Source organism: Rhagoletis pomonella, unplaced genomic scaffold, assembly GCF_013731165.1.
Source record: "Rhagoletis pomonella isolate Grant_MI unplaced genomic scaffold, Rhpom_1.0 Rhpom_scaffold_00777, whole genome shotgun sequence".
In the NCBI taxonomy this organism is placed as follows: Eukaryota; Metazoa; Arthropoda; class Insecta; order Diptera; family Tephritidae; genus Rhagoletis; species Rhagoletis pomonella.
Genome location: NW_023459331.1, coordinates 28,619 through 43,011, shown reverse-complemented (window position 1 = coordinate 43,011; position 14,393 = coordinate 28,619). Strand labels below are relative to the sequence as shown.

The following is a 14,393-nucleotide window of genomic DNA, read 5'->3' as shown; positions in this document are numbered from 1 at the left end:
CGCATTTGCATTACCAGGTTCGCCTACGTAACCGTATTCGTTTTAGGCGAGGTGTTCGCGTATGTGTTCGCCCGCGTGTTCGTCCTTAGTTCGCATTCGTATTCGGGTTCTTATTCACCTTAGCATTCACTTTCGTGTTAGTCTTCGTATTTGTCTTCCTGTTCGTAATGGTCCTGTTCTCCGCTTTGTACACGCCTTCTTATTCGTATTCATCTTCAACTTCGTATTCGTCCTTGCTTTTGGCTTAATTTTAAACCTCTGATAATTTGCTCTAAATGTTATGGAAGGCGGAAAAAGAGAAGGTTAAAATAGATGCACTTCCGTTACATCGCAAGAGTCATACGGTTTTCATCACAATTTTCCCGTTCACTACCCCCTCTAAAGAGGTATCACTTTTTTAAAATAAAAATTAAAATAAAAATTCTAAAAACAGAAACAAAAAAAATTGTTACAAAAAATTACCTATAGTAGTCGAATTGTTAAAAACAGAAATATATATTTTTTATTATGTAGATGTGTTCAAAAAATAGTGTGATTCACCGCTTTGAGAAATATATATGTATGTTTAGCTGGAAAAAGATATATATTTAAGAGAATCGGCCGAAAACTATTTATCGATAGCTTATAGTGAAAAGATGGTAAGTTGAGTTTTTTTTTTTTTAGGAGAGAGAATAAAAGCCTTCCTAACTCATTTTCTTCAATCAGTTATTTTGCAAAGACCCTAATGCAAGTTTCAAGCTAAAAGAACTTCAAACAAATCGATTTCCACAACGTTGATGACAAGCTTTTGTAGCTGTAGGGGTATTCTCGAAGTATTGCAAAGGCATTGTGCACAGATTGCATGAAAAAAACCCGGTTTTTCTAGGAGACAGCCTTGCAAACCGTGCAGCATGCAAGGGCATTGCAAGAGTTCGACAATACCCCTTATTTAATGCAATTGATTGCAGGAAAGATAGCAACGCCCGTTCTACCACAACGCTTTTTTTATCATTTAATGCGCAAGTAAATGCAGTTTTTAAATTTGGAATTTCACCCGTTTGTGAAATATGCATACACAAATGTATGTATGTATCTAAATACATATGTACGTTCACATGTAACAATTGCAAACGCCGTATTGTTGTCTAAAGTGTATTTCCCCCGTCTGTTTTCTAAATATACATTCATTCGTATCGATGTACATTAGACCGTACCAGAAAAAAAGTTCGCCGTACACCCCTGAATCTACATACATACTTATATTACATATTTTTGAAAGGCAATTTCGAATGTTTTTTGAATTGTTGAATTTTTTTTTTTTGTTGCAAAGTTCATTGACATCGATAATCCCGTCCTAGTACTTACCCACTAGATCAAAGTTCTTATTACCCGAAAATGTCAGTAAATTAAAAATCATTAGACTTTTGCTAAGGAAATTGTTTTGTTTTCCAGTAGAACTATTTAAAAAAATTTTATTGCCGACCCTTACTTAGGGTTTACACCGGACAATATTGTCAAGACAATTATGTCAAAATGATTTGTTTGTTGTAAACACGGCGAATTCATATTACAACAAACACATAATTTTGACTTAATTATCTTGACAATATTGTCCGGTGTAAACCCTAAGTTACTTTTGACCAAACATTTTTTTTTTCGAAGTTGACTTGCAAAAATGCTTCGACTTAGGGGGTACGACGAACTTTTTTTTGCTTGTTTGTAAGGTGGTACGTTCTAATGTGAATATGTACATATGTCAAACTTAGCAGTTTTCTTCGATGTTTTATATATAAATTCTTTACCATACACACAGAACCCTCAGTTGCTTGGTTTGTCTCATTGATAAATAATTTTTGCAGTGTTCACATGGAGGAAGTTAAAAGTTCTAGGCGCTAATCATGACGTCAGCGCTAGAAGAGAAAAATCGTGAAATTATCAACTATGCGATTAGTCACTTCACAGAGGCAAGTTAAACTAAGCTGTTTTGGAAAGTGTATCATACATACGTCAGCAATATTTATGCGTTTAAGGATTTCCTAAATACAGGCAGTGGGAATAATCGTTACTTAAAATTTTCATTTATTTTCAGTTCATTTGCAAAATTGTTATTTTATGATATCGATAAACAAGAATCTAAAAATTACACCCGAATTCATAAAAAAAAATATAAACCTACTTTAAATGCTTTGTAAATCGAATCTAATTTTAGCGACTAAATTCTTGATTTTTATAGAAAGATACTTTTAAGAGAATTACTTTTATTTTCTATACACTAAAGGTCATCGTCAGTCCAGAGTTTCTTGACTTTTCGCCAGAACTTCTTAATCAGATTTTAAGCGCTGATAACCTCCACATTGACTGTGAAGTGGATGTCTTTCAGGCTATCATTAGATGGTACGAACATGATAAGAATACACGTGCTACAAACCTTTCGTTACTAATGAGCTCCTTGAGGCTGGAGCATTTCGATGGCATATTTATAGACAAAATTATGAAACCTCTACCGGGTTGTGCACAGTTAGCAGAAAAGGCATTAAAATTGATCACAACATCAATGGATACCGGGGGCTATACAAAAGCGGAAAATGAACGGAAATATTGCGGATTGTTGATTTTAAACGATGTAAAAGTAAGTTGAAGAATTAAAAAAAAAATTATACCTAAGCAAGGCTAACTTGCAGAACATCTTGAGTTAAATACATAGTTCAGTCCTCCAACATTGAATACCCATGCAGAGTTGAGTAACCCGTGTTAAAATACTTCATTAACTTGTTTATTAAATTAACTTCGAATTACAGTCAACGTCAAAAATATGAATACATTGCCGTATTGAAAATTTTATTTATTTATATTTTTCAGACCAAATTTTTCTTATTTTTTATAAATATATAGTTCTGTCAACAGCAAAAATCAGCCGAATATATATTTTTTTATGTTATATAGATCTCGGGAAAATTCAATAAATATCAACAAATTTCCATCAAAATTTTCAACTTTTCAATTCGATTTCTTAGAGTATTTCGAGTGTTCAGATTTGTAGTACATAAAATTTTAACATAATAAGGTGCAAGTTTCAAGTCTCTAAAAATTACTGTTGATTTTTGATTTCTTCCATATAAAAAGAGGTTTTGTTTATGGAAGAAAATGCGCAACATTCTTGACGAAAAAGTATTTTTCTTTTGATGCAAATTTTTTGGTATTTCTTGAATTCTCCTAAGTCTATATGAAATTAAAAATATTGATTCTGCTGGTTTTTGCAGTTGAATGAGCTATATTAAAAAAAAAGAAATAATAATAATATTTTGGTATGGAAAGTATAAATAAATCATATATGTAATACTCCTATATTGGCAGTAAGAGCTAGTACCGTCCGAAAACACTACAGTACAGATATATCAATAAACACGTACGAAAGAAAAGAAACACATACGTTTATAAATAAACATGTACACGACACATTTACAAAAACGGCACTCAAGTACACAATACATTGACAAAAACGGAACTAGACCCTGCAAAAAATGGGACTAATCCGGGATGACTCCGGGAGCGATCGCAAATGGGCATGCGACTAATACCACTTTTGATCTCTTTATATGGAATGAACTGATCGCTTTTGTTCGAGCATGTCCTATGAAGAGACTAATTGTTCACCTTTATACCCGAACGGGTATAAAAAGCGACTAGTCACTTTTAAAAAATAAAAATTAAAATTTGCGCCAGCTGTGATTCGAACCGGGGTGCTCAGTTTTGTTAGGCGAATACTTTCTCTGTGTGCCAACGTCGCACATGAAATTTCATTGACTAAGTGCATACATATCATTAAATCGTTCATAGTACCCGTTAGAGATGAGTTGGGGACTAATTGATCTCCAATTATACCCATAAGGGATGAGTCGAGACTAATTGACCTCCATTAGTACCCGTATGAGACTAGTTGGGACTAATTAATGCCCAATTGTACCCGATTGAGAGTAATCTCGGAATACTCTCTTTAGAAATTAGTCGCACAATTTTTTGCAGGGGACTGTCTCGCTTTGATTTCGGAATGCTTACACATTGAGATGTTAGCTTACTACCAATATAGACGTATTACATATATGAAATAAATACAATTGTCAAAACGTCAGGGTTTTCATATTTTTAACGCTGACTGTATAAAACAGATGGCAACCCTCGTCAAATGTTTTTTTTAAATAAGCTTTCTTAAATATTTTGATTTAACTTGCTAATTAACCTGTTTTTTACATTTTTCAACAGGTAGCAACCATCAAAATTATTTTCGAAATAAATCGTTGTTGAGCCATTAATTGATTATAACTTTTGAAAAAGGTGGCAGCTCCCTTCAAATAATATCCTATATGTTAATCAAGGTTATAGCCTATCTGTGTGCCAAACAACATATCTACTCGCAAAGCTTCACATTTATAATTTGAGTGCATATTAGCAGGATTCCAAACCGGACTTATTTTGGTTTTAAAAAATGCACTGGCACGTTACAACAATTTTTAATTCCTGTAGAATGGACCATAAAAGCTCAAACAGTCAACGACGTAACGTAGACGTAGGTTGACGCAGAAACGATCTACTTTATGTGAATCGCGTGTTAACGAAAACTCACCACCGCATGGCGGTGACGTTGCCGTTGTTTCTCTCTCTCTCTATCAACAGTAAATTTGATATGCTGCTACGTACGTCAACCTACGTTTACGCTACGTCGTTGACTAACTGCGCTTTAAGCAGAGTTAAGAAGTTAGCCTTCAAAAATTGTCGAGTAGTTACCTAGTAGGCTAAAATCTAACCCTCGGCGTTGCAAACCAATTTGTCAATTTAACCAGTGTTTAAGTGGTCCTGAGCATATTAAATTTCTAATGCTCGTACATGTGTATATGTATGTTTACCATAGATTTTATATGTCTTATCTGCTGTCTAATTAATTTACATTTTATAGAAATTAAAATACATCCTTCGCTATAATTCAGCGCTGAAGAAATGGCAAAAATGCTTCGAACTTAAATTCAGAGACTACAGCTATGGATTGGTTTACTACGAGAGTAGTCTGTTCTTTATTGGTGGCCGCGGGCGAGGTGTCCAAAGAAACAATACTGTTAAACGATTTAATATGGAAACATTTACGTGGGTGGAAATGGCAAGCATGTCCAAGCGTCGTGATGATCTGTGTGTTGTGATGCTAAATGAAAAGATTTACGCTTTTGGTGGGCATGATGGTGGCGATCCTTTCAATACAGTTGTGATGTATGTACATACATATCGCTCAGAGACTGTCACAACTCAAAAAACGAAATTTTTGAACAAATGATGCAGAATTATTGTAAGCATTATTAACAGTATTTTTTTTTTTTAGGTTTGATATATGCACTAATCATTGGCAAGTACTGCCGGCAATGTCAGCTCACAGATATGGTGCCAGCGTTATCGCATACAAAGAAAAAATCTACATATTCGGTGGATTGGGCATTGACTGTCAGCCCTTGAGTACAGTTGAATGTTATGATCCAAAAACCAGCAGTTGGACGACATGCAGCAATATGAATGGGGCGCGCGGTTGGCCTGGCGTAAGTAAAAAATGAAAAAAAAAAAACGGTTTATAAAAATGGACTTATGTGTTTATGCTAAATTGCAGATTACCATATTAAATGAATTCATATTTCTGATTGGTGGCTACAATGAGGGCATGTTAAATACAGTGGAGCGCTACGACCCAAAACAGAATATATGGCTCGAGGTACGGTACATATGTACATAAATGACATTCTTATGCTTGTTTTTAATTTTTCAAATCCTCACCTGCTCGCAGGTCGCACCGTTAAGAGTAGCCCGCTTCGGCATCTGCGCCATCACTGTCGGCAAACGGATATGGGCGCTCGGCGGTCATGATGTGTATACGGTGGAAGAATATAATTTTGAAAATAATGAGTGGAACGAAAAACAGGCATTACCAATTTATGGTCTACACAGCTATGTGGAAGTGCCAAGTCAGCTGGTTGATAGAATGCAAAGTAAATTTTTGTGTAAATCACTTTAATTATATATTCAGCTTAATAAAAATTTATTTATTTAATTAGCAAATTGTGCAAAAGAAAAGGTGAACTGTGAACGGTTTTAGCTTATTAGCACGCATTGTGTGACGCGGACACGCATTGAGGCGATTTCATTTGTCCACCGAGGCCACTCGTCGATTTGGACTTTTTTATGAGGTTACTCGAGTGACCGTATTTATGAGAATAAATTTCACACTTTGAAAATCATCATTCGTCAAGTTATGGGCAAAATCACACCCTATATATGTATGTCGACATGTGGTCGAAAATGTCTCGAAAAAGACGAATGCTTAAACTCTCCTAAGTTACACACACATTAGCAAATTTTTACTTTTGTTCATTAATGAGAAAGTGTGATCTACTCCGATAGTCAGGCAGCCTTGAAAGCTTCAGAGAATGCAAAGTCCCTTAGTAAATTTCGAGAACATTATTGAAATTCTATTCATATGGTTTCATTTCTTAGAAATCGCAGCATCAAATTGATGAGTTAAACTCAAAACTCTTTATTTTACTTGTTTTTGATATTCTTAACACGGTCAAATGCGCCTAACGTTTTAAAAATTAAATTTTTAAGAGAAAAAAAATGTATTAACAATTTTGTCAGTATTTTGGTTATCTCCAAAAAAAAAAAAAAAAAAAAGCAGTTATGGAACTTTAAACTACTTTCTTTACAAAAACAAAAGACACCGTTATATGCATGATAAAAACATAACACGGTAAAACCATTGTTTGCCAACGATATAATTTTAAAATTCAAAACTCAAACTTCCACATACATTCTCATTTTCAATCTCAAACAATAACAATTGTGAACAATTTATTTTTTTTTATTTTCAATTTTATATGATTTTAAAATGTTGGTAAACGGTAGTTTTGAAACTCGGCAAATTCATACACCCTTTTAGCCCTATGAGCGAAGAAATTGTAAACAACTCTGGTAAGGTTTTCGAGTACTGTGAGATTTTTTACACGATTAGAAAAGTATCAAAATTTAAAAAGAAGTGTCCCTCTAACATTCATCGGAAAATGTATCACTTTTGTTCCACTTGGATCAAAACGGCAACGCTGATTGGCAGCCTTTGCCTGCAGCGAACATCATACATGTTGGTGACCAGTGTAGACAAACACTAGAAAGTTTCGTGAATGGCAGCACTGTTGCACTCCAATGGCTTTCCTTTGAGCCGGCGACGAACGAACACTTTATTCGAGCTAGCAACGCGTTGTGAACGGTTGTGTTGAGAATACTTGTGCGGTTTTATAAATAAGGCGGCTGCCAGCAAACCTGAGTTAAAGAAATAAATCAATGTAATGTTAACTTAATTTTACCCAGTTTTTTGCTTGTAAATAAATTGAGCCAAATTCAGTTTTCAATATAATAAAAATTAGCAAATAATCAACTCATAGGTATGAGGAGTTGTAGTTTTATTTTAAATAATTGTTGGTGTATTTAAAACCACAGGAAATTGTCAAGTGCGCTCCGTGTATCCTTTGTGTGGCTTGTAAATAAGAAAGTGCGTTAAATAGGGAGTGTGGGGGTAGAACTCTTCTTTTTTTTTTTTTGGTCTACGCACAGATGAATGCGCTGATGCTGTAATATTCGCCGCTGCCAGGAATAACGAAACCGCCCTTTTTACTTCTATAGCGCTCAGTAATAGTTGTTTTTTTTCTTGAAGGATACCTTGCAGGAACTTGATTTGTGATTTTGAAAAGCAAAAAATTAACTACATACAAAATTTTTTTTTTTTTTTGAACTTCAAAACATAAAAATTGTATCGATTACGGGATTTGGCTCATTTTAACATTAATTTTTCATATTATTCGGTGCGTGGTGTAAAAAAAAGGCAACAAATTTTTAACGCTTTTGTCCTGAAATTCTTTAGCACAGCGTAGTACATTATGCGCAACTGCGTTCAAACCAACTAGGGAAGAGAGCAAAACGCGTGAAAACGGTGGAACAGAAGAAAGGAATAATTTAAATTTTTCATGGTTTGAGTTATTTCACTCAGTGTACATTAGTTTTTGAAGCATAAGCGTCAAAAAAAAACGATAGCTATTGAAAAAAGTGCGGTAAAAGCTATAACTTAAAATATAAAAAGATCCAAAACTTGTGAGCGTGCAATATACATACATACATATATACAGATATAGTACATATTACATACAGCGCAAAAAAGATTGAAACATCGAACTAAAAAAGTGTTCCAAAAAGCCTCTGCAGCAACAAAACCAACGAAGTACATCCATCACAAACAGTTTCGGTTGAAAATTGTAAGTTTTTTAAATGGCTATTATAAATTAAATAAAAAAAAAAATTTATTTTAATGTAGGGCTTTAAAAAAATTTGCGAACAATTTGCAATACTATCTAGCCAATCCAGACATTTCAAAGCTTGGGGGGTTTAAGTTTAAACGTCTGTGGCTGTGGTCCAATTTCGATACTCCGCCCCCCACTAGCAGATTTTCAAGGCAAATATTGATATATATATTTTTGTTGTGAACGGCCGGCCCCGCAACCCTTCGTAACCACCTTAAATATGTACCTGCATTTGTATTCATACATGTATGCAATTATATATGTACATACATACATACTCATGTACCTACAGATGTATGTACATAACTTGCATTATTCTCTTCTGCTTTTCTTTCATCCCGTTGTCGGCTTGTTGATTTTGTGCGATAGTTTTTGTTTTTGCCTCAATTTACCAAGAGCTCCACAAGAAATGTTTGTATATTTGTCTATATCCATACATATGTACATACATACATACATACATATGTATGTTTGCAATTTTTGAACCGGCTTCTTCACCTTGGCATTGGTGGTGGATTAGTTAGTTATTCCAACTTGCGGCTGCCTGTTTGGCCAGTTGCTTGTTGGCGTTGCCATCTAAATTGTCTGGAACTTTGTATTTATTTATGTATGTATGTATGTACATAAAGGTTTATACATATATTTAACTAAGAAGGTTTCATTGCGGTATCATTTCAATTTACTATATGATTCATACAAAAGACTTCAACACTTTGTAAAAAGCACAATGAAATATGTATGTAAATTAGACCGTACCTGGAAGAAAGTTCGCCGTACAACCCTGGGTCTAAGTACTTTTGCAAGGGTATTAATGACAAAAAAATTGTTACATTCGGATCTTAAACTATAATGTATCGATGTTCTTGTCTCGGGCTAAAATTTTTTGTGTCAAAGCTCATTGACTTCAAGCACCCTCTTCTAGTACTTACCCGCCAGATCGCAGTTTCTTCCACTCTATCGTATCATCCTAATGTCGGTAAATTAAAGCTCGCAAAAAATTGTGAAACTTTTGCTAGGGAAGTATCTTGGATTCGAAAGCAATTTTTGTTGTGACTTCCGCATTAACGGTCGAATTTTAAAGTACATATTTTATATCGATGTTCTTGTCTATCTTCTAAAGTTCATTGACCTGAATACCCCGTTTTAGTACCCCCCCAGATCTAAGTTTTTATCACCCTAACGTATCACCCTAATGTCAGTAAACTAAAGCTCTCAAAAAATCATGAAACTTTTGCAAAAGAAATATATTTCGATTCGAAGGTAATTTCGATTTTTCTTTTGTTTTTCGCCGAACGCAGGGATCGCTTGCTTATATTTTTCGATGTATCTTCGACATTTACAGTCGAAGCTAGTACTCACCAGCTATCAGTTCTTATCATCCTAACATACAACCCTAATGTCAGTAAAGTAAAGTCCCCAAAAATCACTAAACTTTTGCTAAGGAAGTATTTTGTTTATTCCAGTATTTAAAACTACATATTAAAAAAACCAAAGAATGTAGGCGTCACCGAAAAATGTAAAATTACGACCTCTAGGTTTCCAAATTGCTTTGCAAAAATACTTTAGACTCGGGGATGTACAGTGGACTTTTTTTTGTTTGCTTGCAAAGTGGGATAGGTCTAATGTACATGATACATATCTACATAGCTAAACAATTAAAAAGCAACGAAAAATCTTTCCAATTAAAAGCTGTTTAATTTGCAATCGTTTGTCAGCGCAGAGACAAAAAAAAATATTTCGATCGATATAAAACATTTCATTTATGTACCTATGCACATACCGCTCGTTTACTAAAAGGCTGAAAGAGGAACGAGATTTTTATGAGACGAGTTTAAAGTTTTAAATTTGCTCGAAAAATGTAGAAATATGTAAATATATTTGACTAAATCGAGTAAAAGGTCTGAAATTTAAGCAAAATTAGTTTTTATTCAAACGTGCCCGGCAACTACAAAAGATTTTAGCACAAAATTTGTAGACAATGATGTGAAACATGATATAACGTGTTATTCTGCATCATTTGCTCAAACATTCCTTTTTTTTGAGTTATAAGTCTTTTAGTAAATGAGCATATCGCTCATGTACTGTATGTATGTACGCATAGCACACGTCCTTTAAAAGTATATCAACTCAGAATTTCTCGTTTGATAGCAAATACAAAAAACTATTTATGAGTTCAAGTTAATCGTATTGCGTTTTTTTTTATTGCAACAAAATATTGCTTTGGCTTCTAATGAAAGAAGAACGTTTTTATTGAATTACATGCATTTAAAATAAAAGTTTTTTTTTTTTTAAATTAATACATTCCTGAAGACTGTGTGCGATTGTACATATGTACATGCATTTCTAACCGAGCAGATGTGACAACTTGATCTGCCGCTGGTCTAAGCGTGATACATTGAAATGTCACAATTAGTTGTCCAACTACATTCTGTTTACCTGCAGTGCTGTTTTTTTTTTGTTTTAAATAGTTTGTATTAAGTTTTTACAGTTTGCGCTTTCTTGCTTTACTATGTATGAATTTACTGTGGCGTTTGTGTGTTGCACTTGTTTGTCTTTACATTGCATTTGCACTGGTTTCTTATTTTCCATTAGGTATGTATGCTTTTCCATACCTATACTGTCTTTCTGCGTGCGTCGATTTTCTTTTAATTAGTCTTGCACAATTGTTTTTGTAGACGCTCCAATTGCTGTGGTAATGAGAATTGCAGTGTCAATTACAATTCTCTGCAGCGCTGTGTGCAGATACGTATTTATGTACATACATATAAATAATGCTCTAAACAAATTGTAATTTCCAATGGCAAGATTGCATTAATTTATAAAAAACTGGATTTTATTCAGACTTGATGATGAGGCTAAGTTTTTATAAAATTTGTCTCCACAAATAGTCCGGTAAACCGTATATACATGTGTATGTGTGTATGTGTGTTAAAAGCAGAGTCATCATGGGAGGTGGCTTCAGGCTAAACTCCTACTTATCCAGACATACATACATACATACGTATGTATGTACATATTAGTGTTGGGAAGTATCGAGTACTTTTGAGGATCGAGTTCTTTAGTATCGATACTTTTAAGGATCGGGTAATTTTGAGAGTACTGAGTACTTTTTAAATATATGTACACATGTTGGTAACATTTCAATGCTTGTGGTGTAGAAATCTCATTAGCTGATAGCACTTTATTCAAAATAATATATTAATCCCAAATTACGTTATATGAATGGCTAACTTTTCTGGGTACAAGTATTACACTTGAAAACTATTGAAACTTCAAATTGAGTACAGCCATTTCTGAGTACCGGTAATTGTAAATTTAACTCAGTACTTTTAAGCGTATATTCGGCACAGAATACTGATTATTGATGAAACAGAGTGTTTTTGAGTACTTTCGAGTTCTGAGTATTTTCGAGCTCTTTTGTGAGTGCTGACTACTTTCTGATTACTTTGGAGTAATCGGTATCGATACTTTTGAAAATCGGGTGCTGTCGATCCTTTTGGGAATCGAGTTCTGAGTACTTTTGGTATCGATACTGCCCATCACTAGTACATACATATGTATGTATCCAAACTGACACATGGTAGAAAACTTTTCACTGCTTTTAACTAACAGCCCTCCCCATTCGCCCCAACTCGTCGAAACAAAGGCAACGATTACTATATATACTGATTTTGGCAGTTATAGGTATGTAGTGATGCTACAATTTCAATAGTTCTGGTTCTATATCGGATAGTTGTATGTACAGTCAGTCAATAAAGTTTAGGTACAGCGAATTTTTTACAATACGGGCAACTATTTTTCAAATATTTTATTTTTCGATAATTTTTTATAAAAATATGGATAATTCTACAACAAAAACCCCAAAAATCAGAGTTCCAAACCTTGTGCAAAATTAAAGAAACTTCTACAAAATTTCATTCTAATATTGTACTTTTTATTTACGCTCCCTAGAAAAAAGTTGAGTATGCAGTTTTTTAGCCCATTCAATTTTAGTATAATAAAGTGCAAGTTTGAGGAAGCTAGGACTTACCATTGATTTTTAGCACTTTTTTTTGTTGAAGGTGTCGCTCATTTTCTCCATATAAAATAATGTTTGATAATTTTTTTATATGGAAAAAATGTGCGACGCCTTCAACAAAAAAATTACATATTACAGGCATATACATACATATGTATTTGTAATCAAACACTAAATATTTACATTTTTGCCCTTTCTTGAATATTTTATGTATGTACCTACTTATGAGCTGATTTTATTCCTATTTACCTCTTTTCAAGTTTTCCTCTTCGGGTTTATTCTTTGCTCCACTTTATTGCATTTGTATTTGCGTATTCAAAATAGACAAAACTCAAAATGACCCGTTCGTCAGAAAATGTAAAAAATTATTTCTTAGCACATGCTTGATCATATGATCAAGAAAGACTTTACTTTAGGCTTTTTCAACAAATTATAACAAAAATTTACTCCAGCTTTTGCTGAAAGGTAAATAAAAGCGCTGTGTACCTTTTTAGTGCCAAATTTCAAAAATGTCAAATTTTGAGTTGTGTCACTTTTGAAGATCGTGTGCGATATGTATTTACCGGTGTTTCGGTGTTTTGCTTCATCGTCTCTCTTGACTCATCGTCTACATCCCTGCCGCCCGTGTTCGCCCACACACGTTCACAATTGTCTGCTTTTGTGTATCTGTTAAATATGCTCCTTCGTATTGTATTTCATAAGTTGCCGTAGTTGTTGTTGTTGCTGTTTTTCTGTTTTCTTTGCTCGACGCCCAATTACTACCAGGACCTTTTGTGTGAATTTAGGGCGTGTGCTTTATGGCTTCCCGGTGTTGTCGACAACAAGTACTCGTTGGTGAAGTGCTCGTGTATCAGCGAGTGGCTGCTGCATCTTCACTGACTTACTACCAGATACTCCATGTTTCATTTCCTTCATTTAAGTGTGCAGAATGTACTAAAAATAGAATTGAATGATGTGCATTCCCTGATGCATTATTGATGATTTTGTTTTGTCATCGTAGTTTTCCTCAAGTATAAAAAAGTAGTTGGAACAATAGCTTAAACACAAAAGAGCTTAGAAATCGTAAGTCTTGCCGGTTTTTGTTCGTTAAGGTGAAACATGCCTAGGATTTAAAAATAAATTGCTAAATTTTATCTGATGGCTATTGAATAGTACAATACTCGCATATACGTATGCAAGGAGATGTCGCAAAATGGGTTCTGAGGTGTAACAAAGGCTGAATATAAAATTGAAGCAATTACTTTTAACTACTGCGAGCACACGAAATATTTTCATTGTGATAAACGCATTGACACTAGATACTTGCAGTTTGTATTTCTGCAAGTGATAAAAATCCACCCCTAATCGAATGGGGTAAACAACAAACAACAGATAATGAAAGGCGACCCTTGGTTATTGGCGATTTCACGCAAATACATACATACATATGTATATGCACGTAGATATGCGCATTAGACCGTACTAGAAAATTAGTTCGCCGCACATCTCTGACTTCAAAGTACTTTTGCCAGGCAATTAAAAAAAAAAAACTTTTGTTGGCCGATCATTGGGGTCGTCATTTTACATTTTCCGTCCGTCATATCTTAAGCATTTACAGTAGGGTCTTAAAGTATGATGTATCGATATTCTCGTCAATCGAGGAGAATTTTTTTTTGTTCCGAAGTTTATTGATCTCAAGTACCCCGTTCCCGCACTTACCCATCAGATCTCAGCACCTCCACCCTAACGTACCACACTAATGTTAGCAAATTCACAACTTTATATGTGATATTTTCGACTATGGTAGAACGATTTTGGGTATTAGAAATAATAATAATAATAATTTTAATTTTTTGAGTCTCTATAAAGGAATCTGTACTTTGCCCCCCGTGCGATACGCCTTAACCGTCTCCAGTCTGGACCAAAATTTGTATGTGATATCTGTGGCCGTGGTATTACCGATTGCGGGGGTGAGACTGAAAAAAAGTGATAATTTTACGACAAATTTTGACACAACTACAGCTGAATACATATGTATATTA

The 14,393-nt window shown here is 34.3% G+C and overlaps 1 protein-coding gene and 1 long non-coding RNA gene across 2 annotated transcripts; both read left to right on the top strand.

Moving 5' to 3' along the window:
* The first annotated feature begins 1,820 nt into the window (after window positions 1-1,820).
* LOC118751543 (kelch-like protein 4) lies at window positions 1,821-6,571 on the top strand. The gene is made up of 7 exons (XM_036486371.1): window positions 1,821-1,943; window positions 2,258-2,608; window positions 4,931-5,235; window positions 5,345-5,555; window positions 5,624-5,725; window positions 5,798-5,999; window positions 6,066-6,571. Exons 1-7 carry the CDS (start codon window positions 1,878-1,880, stop codon window positions 6,104-6,106), a joined length of 1,278 nt encoding a protein of 425 aa, XP_036342264.1. The 5' UTR covers window positions 1,821-1,877; the 3' UTR covers window positions 6,107-6,571.
* A 661-nt stretch (window positions 6,572-7,232) lies between these two features.
* LOC118751542 lies at window positions 7,233-8,075 on the top strand. The gene is made up of 2 exons (XR_004994544.1): window positions 7,233-7,346; window positions 7,922-8,075. It is a non-coding gene; the product is annotated as an uncharacterized LOC118751542 (long non-coding RNA).
* The last annotated feature ends 6,318 nt before the right edge of the window (window positions 8,076-14,393 follow it).

What these genes read in the sequence shown, in the direction of transcription:
- LOC118751543 (XM_036486371.1), top strand. Translation starts at nt 1,878, where the DNA reads ATGACGTCAGCGCTAGAAGAGAAAAATCGTGAAATTATCAACTATGCG. An exon ending in CGATTAGTCACTTCACAGAG is followed by an intron (nt 1,944 to 2,257) that starts GCAAGTTAAACT and finishes TATACACTAAAG; the next exon opens with GTCATCGTCAGTCCAGAGTT. An exon ending in AACAGAATATATGGCTCGAG is followed by an intron (nt 5,726 to 5,797) that starts GTACGGTACATA and finishes ACCTGCTCGCAG; the next exon opens with GTCGCACCGTTAAGAGTAGC.